Below are 16,749 nucleotides of genomic sequence, written 5' to 3'. Positions count from 1 at the left end.
CCTACTACAGTAAGTATCTGCTGTACTTCAGTGACTGAGATTGAGTCTTCCATAAATACGGTCTCACTTCGACCGGAGGAGGGCTAGCGGAACAGAGTGCATGGAGCTCTATCCGCGGAGCTTGGGTCGCTGCGATTGAATTTTGCCAGTGCCACCGCCGCATCGACGATCTTAGATCCAAGTCGATGTGGCGCAACAGCTATCACCCGATGCACGCAGATCTGCATGCTCCGCCTATGTTGCAGAATGTGCGTCGACTGTGCTGAGTAGGGTTGGTCGTTGGTGCCCATGAATCGCGGGATGCATCCGATACGGAAACGCCGGCCGAGAGCGTCAGTTCACTGCAGGACCCGAGCACGTCAAGGAACTCTGCCACGGTCCACCGGGCTGCCCGAGCGTGGATAGACGTTTAGAAACTGGAATATGGTCAAAGATAACGGTGCTCTGAAAATAATGAGGTATCAGCAATTCTGACGGCACGGAAAACGATCTGAAGATGAGGTCTCTGTCATATCAGATGAAGGTGTATCAAACGGCCAAGCTCAACGTTGGAATCGAATGAAACAGTGGTCATTTTGCCTGCTTGCTCGTTGTGCGCTCCCACTCGAGGACAGATAGCAGCCGGGAATGTGAAGGGAGGGGATACTCTGAATAAACGTTGAGCGGGAACACCGGGATATGCAAATTTTGGCGATGGTACGTGAAACCTGTTGCCGTGTAATTGACTGTCAGGAAGCGTACCTATCGAACCACGGTGACATATTTCTTGAGGAGATGGACACGGACTAGCAGCGCTGGGATGCACAGATATGCCGCAGTCGCTCCCTGAGGCGTAAATTGGTCAATCAATGGATGACTTTGGGTGACATCGGCGGGGTCAGCGGAATCAGCATTCTGGTCTTCGAGACGCACCACATTCCATTGGCACTGGATTTGTGACAGCGAAAACGCATAAGGCAATGCGACCAAGGCGGTGAGCGGCTTATGAGGAAGAAGATACCGGCATGTGCGGCGAAGAGGGTGTCAATCACGACGTACCGTGGGTTTTTCTCGAGCACAGGTCGTCCACAGAATGTATCGGGAGAAGCTGTAATTGTGGTAGCAAAATTATATTGCGCTGTGAGATAACAAATGACAGCAAATGTGTAAGGCTCACTGTGTAATAGCCTCTGCATCAAGTGTCAAGACCGTCGGTGGGAAAGATAGCTCCCTAGTACTGAATGGCGCAAGAGCACACTCAAGGATCAAATCAGAGGTACCAAACCCGGTGTATCCTGTAACGGGGTTTCTAGACTTTGTCGGGAAAGCGGTACTATGTCCTCGCGCGAGATACATCACGGCTTACATTGCCTGCGCTGCTGTCGGTGAAGACGTAAGACCGCCGCTCGCATGTACGGACAGCTGCAGCTCCGAGCGGTCCATATTGCGAAGAGACATCGGTGGCGCATTTATTAACGACGGTTCGTTCGCAGCGCCGCGCTTCTTCGACTCGGAGTTGCCAAAATAGTAGACGCTCGGGGAACGGCGCGATGCGCTCTCTCAACCGTAGGAACAGCCTGCTTACCTCATTCTTTCGTCCTGAGATTCCCCAAGCCGCTCTTTTCTTGCATTCGCGCCGCTTAGATCTTGACCTTATCTCCTGAAACCAGAGAACATTCAGCTTTCAAACCTCCGCGAGCTCCGGATACGCCCACTAACTTCAAGACGGTAAGGTCGATTGCCATTCCGGCATGTCAGGTGGATGTATAAACAGACCGATGGCGTGTCTCGCTCGGACAACGTGAGAGCATTCTGTGAGTACGTCCCAGACTTACCTCAGGCGACATCCCCTGTCCCCGAGTCGGACTTTTTAGTGTGACGCCCTATATGTGATATTCTGGATTGACTAGACGCCCGCACTGAATTCGCGCGCATCAAGCGCCCTCTTTACCCATATTAGTTTGCTTATGTGAGATTTTCACAGCCCGGTTTCCCGTTAGCTGTCCTGACAGATTTATGCGGATTATATAGCCACTTGGTGGCTACAACTTTGCGACATAATGTATAGCCGGCGAATGATATGATACGAAATGTGGGGACCCCACGAATTGACTCAGACTACAGAATAGTCACTTGTTTGATGACTGCCACTCGGAGCCGGCGGGCGTAGCTGTCAACAAGTGAATCATCAAGGGCGGGTCCACTCGTTTTTAACTTGTTTCCTTCTCACAGGCTTCGTCGATCTTAAAGTCCAAGTGCAATACTCTTGTTGGTGACAGTAATCTACCCTACCGAACATTCTCCCTGCTACGCTCATACCCGTCCTGCCGATTCAGTCAAGTATTACTAATCCAACGACTCTCTGCAACCAACCTGCGATCAACCTCTCGCTCTCAATGACCGAAGCTCTGTCTTCCTCTGCGGGAACACACACAGCAGGTCAAGCACCTACCCTCGCATCACATACTGAAACAGTGCGCTCGTCAGGATCTGACACTGGACGCAGATGGCGCCGAAAACCGCGCACCACCGAGCAGGAGCAGGAGCGAGATAGACCTCCTCGGTATGTCACTTCAGACAGCAATAATGCTGCAGAAGGGCCCAGCAAGAGGCCTCCGCGCAGAAAGCACCCGAATCGTGCGCCGGACGAGGGATCATCGCCGAGAGGCAGCTCGTTAAAACCGCGCGATTCCTCTGCGCAGCCGAGCACAACTGACAAGCAAGTGTCTCCGCAGAACTCAGCCCCGAAAAAAACTCGACGGGGAAAGTTCAACTCTGCTCTCACGGAGTCAGAAGTCGCGAGTCACTCGACGCCTAGCGAGGTGGATGTCGAACCGTCGAAGAAATTCAAGAGCAAACTTCCTGAGGCGGACGACCTGACTTCACGCCTCATACGTGAATTATGTACGCCACCCTTTCCGGATTGTATCATCTGTTTTGCGCCTATACGCCCTGCACAGCCGACATGGTCCTGTTCTCCCGCTTCGCCTGTACTGTTCCCTTCGAGTGACGACAGCGACAACGAGCGTGCCCGCGCAACTGATACCGCACAGTGCTGCTGGACGACGTTTCACCTCAAGTGCATCAAGCAATGGGCTGTAAAGAGCGTCAAGGACATTGTAGAGGCCTGGCGGGCGCGGGGCGAGGACCGTGTGGGTGATTGGCGTTGTCCAGGCTGCCAGTCAAAACGGACGGCGGTGCCCAGCAGCTACTGGTGTTTTTGCGGATCGATGCCCGAGCCAAAGCCGTCGCGCCTTGCGACGCCGCATTCATGCGCCAACCCATGCTCGCGGCCTCGCGCGTGCGGGCATTCGTGTCCTCTTGCGTGTCATCCAGGGCCATGTCCTCCATGCCAGGTGACGACGGAACTGCCGTGTCATTGCGGCAAGGAGACGCTCTCGTTCAAATGCGCCAAACTCGCGCCAAGCAGGGCGCAGAACAGCGCAGCGGCCGAGCTGTCTTGCGGGAGTGCGTGTGGGCGCCAGCTTAGTTGTGGGAACCACCGGTGCGAGGACGTCTGCCATCCCGGACCATGTCCTCCTTGCAAGGTGCGCGAGACGGGAAGATGCTATTGTGGCAAGGAGGAGAGGGAACTAGGCTGCGGGATCGGCGAGGAGAAGGAATGCAGCGTGCTTGAGGACGGAGAGCACCAGCAGTGGACGGGTCGATTCGTCTGCGAGGCCGTGTGCGGTCGTCCGTTCGACTGCGGCATCCATACCTGCTCGAAGCCATGCCATCCTCCATCTTCCACTCCTGCCGTCTGTCCCCGCTCTCCCTCTCTGGTCACCCACTGTCCTTGTGGCAAGCACGCGCTCAACGCCTCCTCGGCGCCATATTTCCAGCCCCGTTCGGTCCTCACGCGCACGTCTTGCGCAGACCCGATCCCAACGTGCAAGTCCATCTGCATGAAGCCGCTCGAGGGCTGCTCACACGCGTGTGCGGTCCGCTGCCACACAGGCCCGTGCCCTCCCTGTACGATCGCGCTCGTGCGCCCGTGCCGATGCGGGGCGACGACGCGGGATGTGCCGTGCACTGAGGACCAGGCGCGAGGGCGCGGGGCCGCAGGGGTGGAGGAGATTCTCTGCGAGCGGCGGTGCAACGCCCTACGCGCATGTGGGCGACACCAGTGTAAGCGCATGTGCTGCCCGCTGGCGTCCCTTACGGCAACTGCGAAGGGGAAGGGGAAGAAGCGCGCTGGCGCGGATGTACTTGTGGACGAGGCAGGCTGGCATGAGTGCGATCTGGTGTGCGGAAAGCCCCTTGCGTGTGGAAACCATCAATGCGAACTGCGCGACCATAGGGGGGCATGCCCGTCTTGCTTGAGGAGCTCCTTCGAAGAGGTGTGTTTTGGATTTGTGCTCCGTCTTTCTGCGCATGGCCTTGACGCGATCTCACAGATGGTTTGCAATTGTGGCCGCACTGTCCTCCAGCCGCCTGTACCCTGCGGGACGCGCATCAATTGCCATTACCCGTGTGCGCGCCCTCTTGAGTGTGGGCACTCCAGTATCCAACACGCATGCCATGAAGACCCAGCGCCGTGTCCGCCCTGCCCGATCCTGATGAGCAAGCGATGCTCCTGCGGAAAGAAGATGGTCGACAATGTCAAGTGCTCGCAGGAGAAGGTCTTGTGCGGCACGGTATGCGGCAAGTGAGCTAACGCTGCCATGTCGATTGTGACGGTACTGATCAATTCTCCAGACTGTTATCTTGCGGATTCCATCATTGCGAGCGGTTGTGTCATGGAGATGCGTGTGGTCCATGCACCACTGTCTGCGGGAAGGCAAGGAAATTATGGTATGTTCCGATTTCGTCACCTTTTTGATCATACGTTAATTTGTCTCTCCAGCTTGCCCGCGCACCATCCTTGCACGCTTCCCTGCCACGCACCTGCTACCTGCGATGAGACTGAAGCTTGCCGCACAACTGTTTACCTGACCTGTCCCTGTGGACGCATTCGCCAGCCTGTCGCTTGCGGCGGGAGCATATCAAATCCCGCTGGACGCGAGGGGTCCCAGCAGCTGAAATGCTCCAATGAATGCCTCGTTGCTAAGCGCAACGCGCGGCTCGCCGATGCCCTTGGAATCGACCCCAATCGCACTGGTACCGCGGATAGACAGGTCGTTTATAACGACGAGCTGCTCGCATATGCGAAAGCCAACTACAAGTTCTGCCTCATGGTTGAGAAGAGCTTTGCTGAGTGAGTACCACGGCAGTTCCAGGTGACCGCGTCCTAATGTGTTTTTGAAGCTTCCTGTCGTCTGACAAGAAGAACCAGGTCTTGGCGCACATGCCAGAGAGCCGTCGCAAGTTCGTATACGACGTGAGTGGAATATGGTCCTGTTTGGTGATATAAGGTTGTATACTGATATACTCCCAGCTTGCATCTATATACAGGATGGATACGCAAATGGTAGACCAAGAACCCAATCGCAGTGTCCAGCTCTTCCGGCGCATCGACTCTCGCACCCCCAACCCTCTTTTATCTGCCGGAGCCCTGGCCCCTCGTTCGACAGACGTCACGCCTTCTCCAGGCGCCAGCAGGCTCACCGCTTTACGTGGATCAGGGATGCAGGCCCTCCCTCGATCTGCAGCATCTCCTGCACCCACTGCAGGCAGTTCCTCTGCGGGCGGATGGAGGGCGGTCGTTACTCGGCCGTCACAGCCCAAACCTGCGGCGAATGCATGGGGCCCACCTCCGTCGACTAGAGCAACCTCGCGCGCTACTCCTTCGCCCTCGCCATCCCGGCAACCCCAGCCTCCTGTGGCCTCCGCCTCCACCACGACAGCTGAGCCGCGCGAGGACGTCCCAGAGAATTGGGAGGACGATCTTTGAGAACGTGAAGCACAAGACGATTAGATTATTGCGTAGATACTGGAAGGGTATCACTCAGTGAGGAACATCACCACATCCGTCAGACAGAAATTGTACAGACGCATAGAATACATGTCACGTATACTTCTGTGTAGGACATTTCATCATTTATAGATTCGCTACACAATGTAGATCACTCGGCTAGAACTGGGTCTGCGATCTTGATGACCAGCTTGCCCGTTGTCTTCCCGCCAGTCAGGTCCTTCTGCGCCTGCTGCACACCTTCTCCGGTGAACGGGTACTCCTTGAAAACATTGACTTTGAGCGTGCCATCAGCGATGAGCTGGAAGAGCTCCGTCACGTATCGCCGGACCTCCTCTGGAGTCGTGATGTAATTACCCATCCTGCGACAGAAAACCGGTGAGTTGACATTTCTATAGACATGCTGGCAACTGACGTGGGCCGTAGCAGCCGCAGGTTCTTTTCTGCAAGCTTCAGCGGGGAGAAGGGGGGCACTGCCCCAGATGCATTGCCCACAGATACAAGTGTACCCTTACGGCGAAGGACCTTGAAGTCAAGTTCGAAGCTGCACCACGAATCGTAAGCGCGGGGACCTGGCAATTGAGCCAAATGCGACGCACGTATCCTTCCCGACGCCATCGAACACAGCATGCACCCCTTCTCCGTTCGTGATCTCGAGCACACGCTGTGCGGTGTCCTCTGTGGGGTACAGGATGACATGGTCCGCGCCGTGCGTGCGCGCGATCGCTGCTTTCTCCGGTGTGCTCGTCGTGCCGATCACAGTAGCACCGCGTGCCTTGATGAGCTGCGCGAAGAGCAGGCCGAGGCCGCCCGCGACGGTGTGCACCAGGATGACCTCGCCCTTTTTGACCTTGTGCGCCTCTTCGACAAAAGTCAGAGCGGTAAGGCCTGTCGAGGGGAATGAGGGTGCGCGGCAAGAATGTCTTAGAGGCACGCACCTTGGGTGTAGGCAGCTGCAGCCGTAATCAACGGCACAGAGTCAGGGATAGGGAAGACGTCCTTCCACGGGACACTAGCGTACTCCGCAAAAGCACCCAGGCGATACTAGGGTTACCATTTAGGCCTGTACGGGCTATCGAGCAGGGGTTGCACGTACCAAAGCGACCTTAGCCCCGACTGAATATCCCCGCTTTTTGTACTCTTCGTTGTTGACGATCTCCGGGCCAGTCGGCAAGGCTGCAATGGTCCCTGCACCCTCACCCCCAACGATGAATGGAAATTCGTTGATCTTGTAAAGGCCTTTTCTGGGAAGGTCGTTCCGCCGTTAAGTTGCCCAAGGACGTCCTGATTGCACACGCGCTCACCTGAAGTAGGTGTCGATGAAATTGACACCACCGTACTGCATCTATCCAATTCTACCTGTTACATCGTGAAGGATCACGACCGTAGGACGTAGACCTGCCTTCACGAGGATATCTCCTGGTGCACTCTTCGGGAACGGCAGCTCCTTCTTCTCGATAACATCGAAGTCGCCGGTCTTGGAGATAGCTATAGCTTGGATGCTCGAGGGAAGCGACATGGTACGTCTTTGTGCGATGGTCGAGAGACGGGCGAAGCGAGGCAAGAGTCTCATATGCAGCTCAATGCAGCAGGGACACTAGGGCTGTTTGCAAGCATTGTTATAGTTTATGACGTTGAAGGCGTGCTCAACTTACTCATCATCGGCGGCCTCCTCGACGCTGACTTGCCTTCGCCGAGCCAACCATCTCGAGTGCAGGTCTCCGTGCGTCGCTTCTCATCAGACTGGATCTGGACCTCATGCTTTCAACTGTCTTAGTCTGAGACGGGAACACCAAAGAATCGCGCTGCGATGAAGGGCAGCATTGGGCAACCCTGATGTACTCGGAAACCTAGGATGGGGTTAGGGGCACGGCCTGCAACGGTGGCAGGCCCTTGCTATCCGCAGGAACAACGTGCAGACAGAACCAAGTTTCTCCAGAAGTGGTCATGATTCCTCGAAGTACAGATAACATTTCAGCTCCAAGGTGTTCTCATGAGCTGGGTTGGTTGTGTGAGCTGGATATTGGAAACTTTGATTGCCGGCCGAGCCGGACGTAGTTGATAGCTTCCACTTCGACTCTGAGCTCATGGGGCTCCCGAGCCATTCGAATATACCTTGCTGCCCTTTGTCGTTGCAGGAGGACATTGTGGTTTCTCGGGCTGAAGCCTGACTTCCGCTTGCCAAGCTGCGATTGCCGAAATCACATGCCTGTCAGTGCGTTTGAAGTTGGCTCGATGTCAGCGCGCTTCTTGTCCGCGGCGAACACGACCTCGCATTCCCTCGCTCTCGAGAATGAGGCCTTGAAGACTGGCTTTAAATTAACCTAGCCTAATGTCGCGAACTTCTATGTCCGCACCATTTCAGATGTCTGGGCGCCGTTCGACTGCAGCGTTGCTGCTGTTCACTCTACTTCTTGTGCGGTCTCGCTTGCTTTCTCTCCCAGAGATCCTCCTTGAGAGGCTGAAATCTGTTACGGCGAAACCACAAATCAGCCAAGAAGAATTGCTACAAGTACTACAGCAGATTTACGTGAATAGACCGGATGGGAGCCGAACGATATTGGTACCACATGAGGACGGGATATCTAAGGTCTGTGTCAGTCAAGCTAGGATAAAGGCGTTCTGGGGATGACCTGCGAGACTTCCCGTCCATAAATGAGGCCTGATAATGATACCGTCCATTCGTCAAACTCGTGCCGGTTCTCTGTGAGCCAGCATGCTCTGTAAACCCATCTGACACCCTCCGTAGGTTCCCATTCGTCCTACTTCATCTGCCTTTCTGTCCTCGACCGCTGCACACTTCCCACCGTTGCCGACCTCGCACAAACCCAACCTTGACCGCACCTTCCTCCGCCAGCTCCGCGCTGTCTTGCGGATCGCACTTCCCGGCTGGCGCACACCCGAGGCCGCGCTCCTCTCCGCACACAGCTTCTTTCTCGTGTTTCGCACCGTGCTCAGCATCGCTGTCGCACGCCTTGATGGGCGCATTGTGCGCGACCTCGTGAACGCAGATGGGAAAGGTTTCCTGAAGGGGCTCGGCCTGTGGTTCGCGCTCGCGGTGCCAAGCACGTACACCAACACGATGGTGCGTATCGCGCATTTTGACTCCCTTGTATGTGTGCTGAACGTCTTGAGCTGGCAGATTCACTACTTGCAAGCAACACTCGCTCTGCGTCTCCGCTCGCGGTTGGCGCGCTATACTCACGACCTATACCTTTCTTCCGCACCGGACATGCGATACTATCGGATTGCACTCGAAGGCGGGCTTGAAGACGTCGACCAGTATATCACGTCGGACATTGCCGCCTTCTGCGAGTCACTGGCAGGCATTTAGTGCGTGTTTGTTCTGACCTTCTTGCAGCGATCGCCCTGACAAGCACCTCATTTTAGCGGAAATATTCTCAAGCCTTCACTCGACATCCTACTTTTCACTTCCCAGCTGTCGCGCACACTTGGCCTCCGCGGGACGGTTCTGCTCGCGCTGAACTACTATGCCACCGCGCGGATTTTGCGAGCAGCGACTCCGGCGTTCGGACGGCTCGCTGCCGTGGAAGCGCAACTTGAAGGCGAATATCGCGCCGGCATGGGGCGGGTGGACCGCGAAAGTGAAGAGATCGCGTACGTGTATAATAACAGTGTGCTTGCGATCGAGCTGACGAAATTTGACGGCCTGCAGATTCTATGGAGGCGGTTTGCGCGAGCGAAGTATCTTATGGCGCGCATATCTGCGGCTAATCAGGCACGTCAACTCGATATACAAGGTTGGCAGTCCGCATGGGATGCAGCAAACCGGGATCCTAATAGTACTCTGGCAACGGCACAGATCCGAATCGCGTACGAGTGGACAGAAGACTTCGTGATCAAGTACTTGTGGAGCGCTGCGGGATACTGCTTGATCTCTGTGCCCGTATTTCTTACGAGGCGACGAGACATCGGTATCCAGGCGGACGGCCCTGGTCATACGGATATAATCAACAATCGGATTGCAAACAGGACCGAAAGTGCGTCGCGGTCACGTCTTCTTCCACTGCGGGAATCTGAGTCCGTGTAGCATATATATCCTCCCGTCGCCTGCTCCTCTCTCTCGCTGACGCAGGCGGGCGCGTTATGTACGCATACAAAGACCTACTCGAGCTCGCCGGGCTCACCACGCGGCTCTACACACTCCTCTCCACCCTGCACAACCTCCCATCACCACCCACCTCCTCGTCTGACATCCCCGAGGACCGTATCGAGCTCGTGCACGTTGACGTAGGCGTCCCACACGGCCCGAACGTGGAAGGCGCGCCAGCGTGGATTCTCGTCAAGGACCTCTCGCTGGTGCTCCGCGAGGGCGAGCACCTCATGATCACGGGTAGCAACGGCGTCGGGAAGACAGCGGTTGCCCGTGTGCTCGCCGGTCTGTGGGCGCCGCAGGGCGAGGGCGAGGTGCGCCGGCCGTCTGCACGGCGGAGTGTGTTTGTCGTTCCTCAGCGCTCGTACATGGTGACGGGGACGCTGCTCGATCAGTGAGCATGCCATAAATGTTCGAGTGTGGGGCTCGTGATCTGATTGCTGCCGGTGTACAGAATTATATATCCCGACGCGTACCCAGACTTTGTTGCATCGGGGAAGACGGAGGCAGACCTGGTGGAGATCCTGACCGCTGCGAATCTGGCGTATCTTCCTGCGCGAGAGGGCGGATGGAGTACCCGGAAGGAATGGAGGGATGTGTTGAGCGGAGGCGAGAAACAAAGGGCAAGTCATCCCACTGGAAATATTGTGGAGTTTCGTATCAAGTGCTCATTTCTACGTTGCGCAGATGGGATTAGCACGGGTCTTCTATCATAGACCGAATTTCGCTGTCTTGGACGGTATGTATACTGGCGATTTTCTCTGGGTGGTTGCACTGACGTATTGGATGTCTGACAGAATGCACAAGTGCTGTGTCAAGTGACGTAGAGGGTCGCATGTACGAACATGCCAAGTCACTAGGGATAACCCTTATCACAATTTCGCTACGGTAAGCGGACCCTCTGTTGCATCATGTTCTCATCGGAGCTCACGACGCTGCAACGTAGACCTTCCCTAATGCGATACCATACACACCTCTTGACGCTCGCTGGTGACGGGACAGGTAGATGGACGCTTTCCCAGATCGGAACGGCCGCAGAGCGCATGGGCATCGACCGCGAGATCATCACGCTGGAAGACAAACTGGCTGAAGTGGAGCGCTGGGAAGCCCGAGTAAACGAGCTGAATCAATTGCTGTCTGCACAGGAACAATGAACGGTATGCAGCATCGTGTGTTTTGGTTTGCCAGGAGTAGATGCTCCTCGCGCTTTTTTATATGGAAATATCAATTTCACGGACGTTTGTATACACACAAGACCACGGATGTAACGGCGGTGTAGAAATAGTTGTAGTCTTTGTCATTCTTCGCTGTGCTTTCGATATAAATATGTGGACACGAGTGGGTTTAATCTCTTCTAAGGATTGAGACTCGGACACACTGAGGTCGTTCTTCTGTCATAAATCGAAGTAAAAAAAAAAGCAAAGCCAAAGGATTGTATGGTATTCTTTCGTTGTGTGCGCAAAGGAGGAAGGGTACTACTTACATATGGCTGAACGTGCGACTCATCCTACGAACCCCGTCAAGTCACCATCTCAGAACCCCGATTACCGATTGATCGTAGATCTAGCCAACAGATCGGTCTCGCGAGAACGTCCGTGGTGGAGTGCTCAATTTGTTAATCAACTTTTATGTACTGTGTTTGCAGATCCAATGTGGGATGCATTTCCTCCAGGAACTTATCATGATCATATTGATTGCATTGTACTCGCGCATGCTCGGATCTGAACAAACAGAAAGTTAATCCAACCAGCGAAGTGTGAAATGTAGGTTGTGCGACGGTGTAATATGTCGTAGTCGCTGATGTGGTCATCTTCGTACAAAAGCACAAGTTGAAGCACAAGTTCACAAACTCAATATCTGTCAGGCCAGAGTACGAATGTCCTAAACTCTGCGCAAATTCAACGCTGGATCGCAAAAATGTGCATCAGACTCGCAATGCTAGCAATTATGACATCCGTGCGCCACCGTGCCGATCCTCTAAATTCTTATTCTTTCTCTGTGAGGCTCACAGCCACACGTCACTCGCGCTGTGCCAGCTAGAAATTATAACGATAGGCAATTTATCGGAAAAGCTTGTCAGTCGAATACGGATTGAACATCATGTGCCAATGAGAAATAGAGTTGAGAGTTGTCGGAAACGACCGTGTTATGTCTCACAGGTGCAGTTCCAGATATTCCCAGAGCCAACGACTTTCCCCCTCTCGCTCGCTTTCTACTCCTTCTTCGCTGCCTCATACTGGCATGTCCCAAATGTGAGGTCATGCATGCGTAACATTGAAGACACACATTGCACACCACTGCAATCTGCTCGGGATTCCAAAAAAAACAGGTGCACTCGGGCCGACATGTGTCCTCGTCCATATTTACGCTGCAAGCAGCTTGCATCGCGAAGCGGAATCAAAATACTCTATGAAGCTTCGCGAAGTCACAAGCTCTTCTGCCTCAATGACCGATGGCAATCGCGCACTCACGGTTCGAGGGGGAGGGAGGGGGAGTTGTGGGGTGGCCAAGATTGTATATTGTGCGTAACAGACAATCTCATCATGATACCATCTGCAGGAGATGCACCAGTACCAGTACATGCTCGTCTGCGAGCGACAGTCAGTGCGACAGTCCTTAGCTCGGCATCAGAAGACAGGGCGCAGTACAGTAACCTCCGACAATAGCAGAAAAACAAGCTGGTCTTCAGAAGACACTGTGCTGTCTGACCACCCGAGCCGATGGCATCTTGTGGACAGCATATCGAGGATCCATAAATCAGTACTATGCGATCTTCATTGGGTTGAAACCCGGTACAGGTAAGTCCGTGAATAAAGTGTGCCAAACCCACTAGAAATAACTGACACACACGCAGGGCAAGCGTTCGTTCGTTCGGGAAAATATTAGAGAAAAGAAAACGATCAAGAGCACGTCGGTAGTCAAAACGCAGGGACAAGAACGGGATAACTGGAATGTATGAAGAGCAGATTTAGTCTGTTCGATGCGTCTGATCCACTTGAAAATCGGCACAAGGGCAAAACACTGCTCCGCTAATTGTCCTTTTCAAAACCGTTAGACAGCACAGACAATATTATAGAGCTCTGGGTGAATATATTGTGTTGAATTAGCTATTTGCGTAGTCTTAAACCAATAATCACGGCTTACCTGGGGTTTCGAGCCGGCAACGGGCATTTCCGCGGTCCACGGATGGAAACGAGGCAAGCTAGTGGCAGTACGCGACGAGATTGGATAGACAAACCGGGATACGAGGGCCGGCTCATCCCGCGACTTCACGCCCACGCCTCAACAAGAGCTGCTTGTCGTAGAGGATTGATTATAGCACAGAACGTCAGGTAAGAGTCCCCCGAGCTATACTCGAGATACGTTTGCTGAGTGGTGAGCGGATAGGATGTCAACAACCGAAGTGGTGCACGGCGGCAGCGGTAGCAGCGAGCACATCGAGTTGGTAGTCGTCGAGGGTCGCCGACCTAAGTCTCCAGTGCAGGTAGCGAGGGTAGCGCCAGCAGATCCAAGGAGGAAGGCAGGAGATGTCGCGAAGCACGCAAGCACAGAGTCAGCAGCGCGCAATGCGTCTGAGCCTGTCGAAACAACGACTCCACAAAAGCTGTATAGAGAGACTGTGGTCGGGAGTGTAGCGACAGACCGTGAGCAGTATTACGTCTTCCGCTACACATATGTTAGTCTCTGACCGAAGGCAACAACAGATGAAGGGAGCACGAACAGGGATAGAAGCGACGGGAGAACAGAAACACCACTTGAAGAACAAGACATTGCGGATGCGCTCACGCCCGAAACGTATCCGCTTACCGGTCCAAGCCTCAGCGTCGTTGTCGATGACGGGTCAGTCACACGGACGGCTGCTGAGGCCGCACACGAAGACCCGTTCGAGAGCATAGAAGCGGTAGGACACTCTCAACAATACGATAACACCTTTTCACGGAGAATGTCTTCGGCAGGCAATGGTCATGGTTGCTTTCATGGGCGGAATCATAGCCACCGGTCCACGTACGGTTGCACGCTACGGCATCTGGCTCCCTTTCCTGACCCTGGGCTTCTTCTGGTCCAAGCCCCGACAGGACCTGGTGGCTGAATTCTTGTGGGACGTGATCTTCGTCCTCTTGGCCTCGCGCTTTGGGTTCCTGATCGTGGTCCCCGTCATGATGAGTGTAATATGGCAACATATACGTCATGGTGGGCTGAGGAGGATTGGAGAGCATAGCCTGTCGCGTTTCAGCAGGTGTGTCCAGTATAAATTATAGCAGAGTAACATGCAAGACACTCACAAATTGCTCCAAGGTTGTGAGGGTGTATGGTGATTGACTAGCAACATGTATCAGTAACCGTGACGTATCAAGGAATTCACTCGAGAAATGAGTGCGATGCTAGTTCCGCTGTTACAAAGGGGCAGTCAATCAACAGTCACGCCTTTTAAATCCAATGGTGTGCAACGTTGTCCTCGCCAGGGAGTCCACCGATGAAGTCAAAATGGTTGTGTTGTAAGTACACGCAATGACTGAGTTGAATGAGAAGTGCGGCCATAGGAGCTGTGGTAATGACACAACTGCATGTGTTAGCAAAGTGCATGCAAGGCGTGCACTTGGAGCGGGAGGGAAGGGGATGAAGGAGGCAGAGAGAGAGGAAGACATGAAGAAGTTAAAAAAATGAGGCGAGCGAGAATCTCATAAGGTGTGTACACCGTTACACGGCGCCAAAATAGTGGCGAATGGTGGCAACAAAACCCGGAATGCCCGAACGGCGACGTAAAATTCTGCCCCTCCTTCGACAAGCAAGGCGGATGACATACGAAACCTCTGGAGCAATTCGTAGGGGTCCAAGAGAAGGTGAGACCGAAAAAGTTTCAAACAATCGAAAATGCGCACCACGGACATATAATTGACATAGATGCCACACCTGAAGGTGTATGTGCCATCAATATTAGGCGGAACACAACATCACGTCGTGAGCAATGCATTCCTCACATAGACGACTGGGGATGCAGTGACGCTGTATGCGAGGGGGGAATTGCAGCGGGGAGGTAAATAACAATCCCTTCAAGACCGCTGCTGCTATAATTTCTCTAATCACATGCGAATAGTCTCGTACTCAGTCCCGTCTTTGTCTGTTATCGGCTGTTTGACCATATAAGGCAGGTTGCTGCTGCCCCATTTGGAAACTCCGCATGTGGCAGTCAATGTTGTTTCGTAGGCGTACGTTATAACCCTCCTAACGGCGTACAGTAATGTAAGTTGTTCACCGCTGTTGCTAGTACATCTCGAGCCATAGGATCCTATAACTTTTCCTACTAAAGCAATCCTTTGCGGCGTGCACAAGATGAACGCGGAATACTTAGATATCAACATAAGCCGCTGAAGTCATTTTAGGTTCTTGTTGCGAAGCGTACATCTGCCAGGTCAGCTGTCAGCCTTTGTGAACCACAGTTCCTTGACGTCCGGGAGCTAAGGCCGAACATCAATTTGAACTTGCTTGACGCCAACTCGTCATATCGACCAAGTGGCAGCCTATGATTGGTTTGGTTTAGCTCCGCTCAATACACGTCACCGATGCAGCCCGCAGCTTCTACTTCCAAGGTCCTGCCGTGTTGCTCGATATCTCAGATCCCAGGGGCCCCGCTCCGACCTCCATGGGCGCAGTGAGTAGTTTACTAAACTATTCGCTAGTACTTGCTCACACATAGCGCTCTCACTGGGTGGGATCATCGCACAACGCCTGCGTTACTATAGTGCGGGCAACCTAGAGGCCACCTGTTTTGTGCAAACTTTCTGTGGCATTCAAATTTCCCCCGGATACTTATCCCTTTAGTAGAAATGCCCTAAATCATGCTAGGACCAATCCTACTAAACGGATTTTCATGAAAGTCGAAATTGCCCAAGATGGCCGCTTGAAATTGGCAACATCACGTGCACATGTCTATACTTGGTAAGTATTACATAATATACTTCCTAAAGCGGTATCTAAGCGTCAAAAAGACGAGCCAGGGTTTCGGGAATACGTCTGTGGGATGTGTATTGTCTGGAGCTGAACTGATTCACCAGTTACTGTGTGTCTCAAGCCCTGATCAACAGGCATAGATTCATCCCCCACACTGAATGGTGTTCCCAATGATGGATGGTCTCGGTGTCGACAGAAGCACAAACCTCCAATAAGTTAGCCTCGAGGGCTTGCAATATATAATGATAGTTCTCATGCAAGTATCGCTTCATTGCACCCCAGGACAACTCAATAAAATTGAGCCTGAAATGGAATCCTGGCAATAAAATGCACAACATGTCTCTTGACTTGAGTCTCATCGAGCTGAAGGTTCTTCTAACAAAATGATTCATGGTCAAACACAGCTGTGGCACTGCTGTATCCCGATAAGTAAGTAGTATGCTATACTCTATACGATATATTACCCCATGTCCACGGGCGCTTATTAGTGAACAACTGCCCGACCGATTTGGCCACTGCACATTGTAGGTGGTGACTAAGCGGTGCGCACCATAGCCATCGGATGTCGCGATAATCACCCAAATCCACGATGCTGAGAACAAGAACCATCACACATGTGTCAATTCACCGAGCCGAGATATCAATCACCCATTCACCTTCACAAGCGGTCGAGATGACGCTCACGGATCATTCTTAGACTGGGTCTGTTCCCGCGACATTAGGCTCCATGAGATGCGTTGCTCTCTTTGGGAAGTCCTGTGGCTCATAGATATCCACCGGCATAGCGTAGTAGACAGACGTTCCTGGAACGGTGGTGGCTCTTGAAACGCAGATGCTCCCCTACCCCTGATGC

General features: G+C 53.5%; 4 protein-coding genes across 4 annotated transcripts; 3 read left to right on the top strand and 1 right to left on the bottom strand.

Moving 5' to 3' along the window:
• Nucleotides 1–2,375: 2,375 nt before the first annotated feature.
• On the top strand, nucleotides 2,376–5,812 carry POSPLADRAFT_1139991 (hypothetical protein; the record flags this gene model as incomplete). Its single annotated transcript, XM_024485112.1, has 6 exons — nucleotides 2,376–4,319; nucleotides 4,377–4,627; nucleotides 4,678–4,773; nucleotides 4,826–5,176; nucleotides 5,227–5,299; nucleotides 5,357–5,812. The coding sequence occupies 6 exons, from the start codon at nucleotides 2,376–2,378 to the stop codon at nucleotides 5,810–5,812; spliced, it is 3,171 nt and encodes a 1,056-aa protein (XP_024340248.1).
• A 5-nt stretch (nucleotides 5,813–5,817) lies between these two features.
• On the bottom strand, nucleotides 5,818–7,352 carry POSPLADRAFT_1180381 (hypothetical protein; the record flags this gene model as incomplete). The annotated part of the gene is made up of 7 exons (XM_024488752.1): nucleotides 5,818–6,195; nucleotides 6,249–6,377; nucleotides 6,433–6,721; nucleotides 6,772–6,877; nucleotides 6,930–7,077; nucleotides 7,138–7,178; nucleotides 7,218–7,352. 7 exons carry the CDS (start codon nucleotides 7,350–7,352, stop codon nucleotides 5,985–5,987), a joined length of 1,059 nt encoding a protein of 352 aa, XP_024340247.1. The 3' UTR covers nucleotides 5,818–5,984.
• Nucleotides 7,353–8,198: 846 nt separating this feature from the next.
• Nucleotides 8,199–11,293, top strand: POSPLADRAFT_1180377 (hypothetical protein; the record flags this gene model as incomplete). Its single annotated transcript, XM_024488751.1, has 11 exons — nucleotides 8,199–8,423; nucleotides 8,583–8,918; nucleotides 8,976–9,166; nucleotides 9,224–9,451; nucleotides 9,510–9,594; nucleotides 9,657–9,834; nucleotides 9,885–10,341; nucleotides 10,402–10,594; nucleotides 10,635–10,686; nucleotides 10,745–10,835; nucleotides 10,894–11,293. The coding sequence occupies 11 exons, from the start codon at nucleotides 8,199–8,201 to the stop codon at nucleotides 11,099–11,101; spliced, it is 2,244 nt and encodes a 747-aa protein (XP_024340246.1). The 3' UTR covers nucleotides 11,102–11,293.
• Nucleotides 11,294–13,335: 2,042 nt separating this feature from the next.
• On the top strand, nucleotides 13,336–15,702 carry POSPLADRAFT_1045775 (hypothetical protein; the record flags this gene model as incomplete). Its single annotated transcript, XM_024478857.1, has 8 exons — nucleotides 13,336–13,591; nucleotides 13,652–13,848; nucleotides 13,904–14,184; nucleotides 14,411–14,443; nucleotides 14,522–14,599; nucleotides 15,185–15,188; nucleotides 15,487–15,597; nucleotides 15,643–15,702. 8 exons carry the CDS (start codon nucleotides 13,336–13,338, stop codon nucleotides 15,700–15,702), a joined length of 1,020 nt encoding a protein of 339 aa, XP_024340245.1.
• Between the last annotated feature and the right edge of the window lie 1,047 nt (nucleotides 15,703–16,749).

The sequence above is a fragment of the Postia placenta genome, assembly GCF_002117355.1.
Source record: "Postia placenta MAD-698-R-SB12 unplaced genomic scaffold POSPLAscaffold_5, whole genome shotgun sequence".
Taxonomy (NCBI): Eukaryota; Fungi; Basidiomycota; class Agaricomycetes; order Polyporales; family Adustoporiaceae; genus Rhodonia; species Rhodonia placenta.
This window is presented reverse-complemented; position numbering and strand designations above follow the sequence as displayed.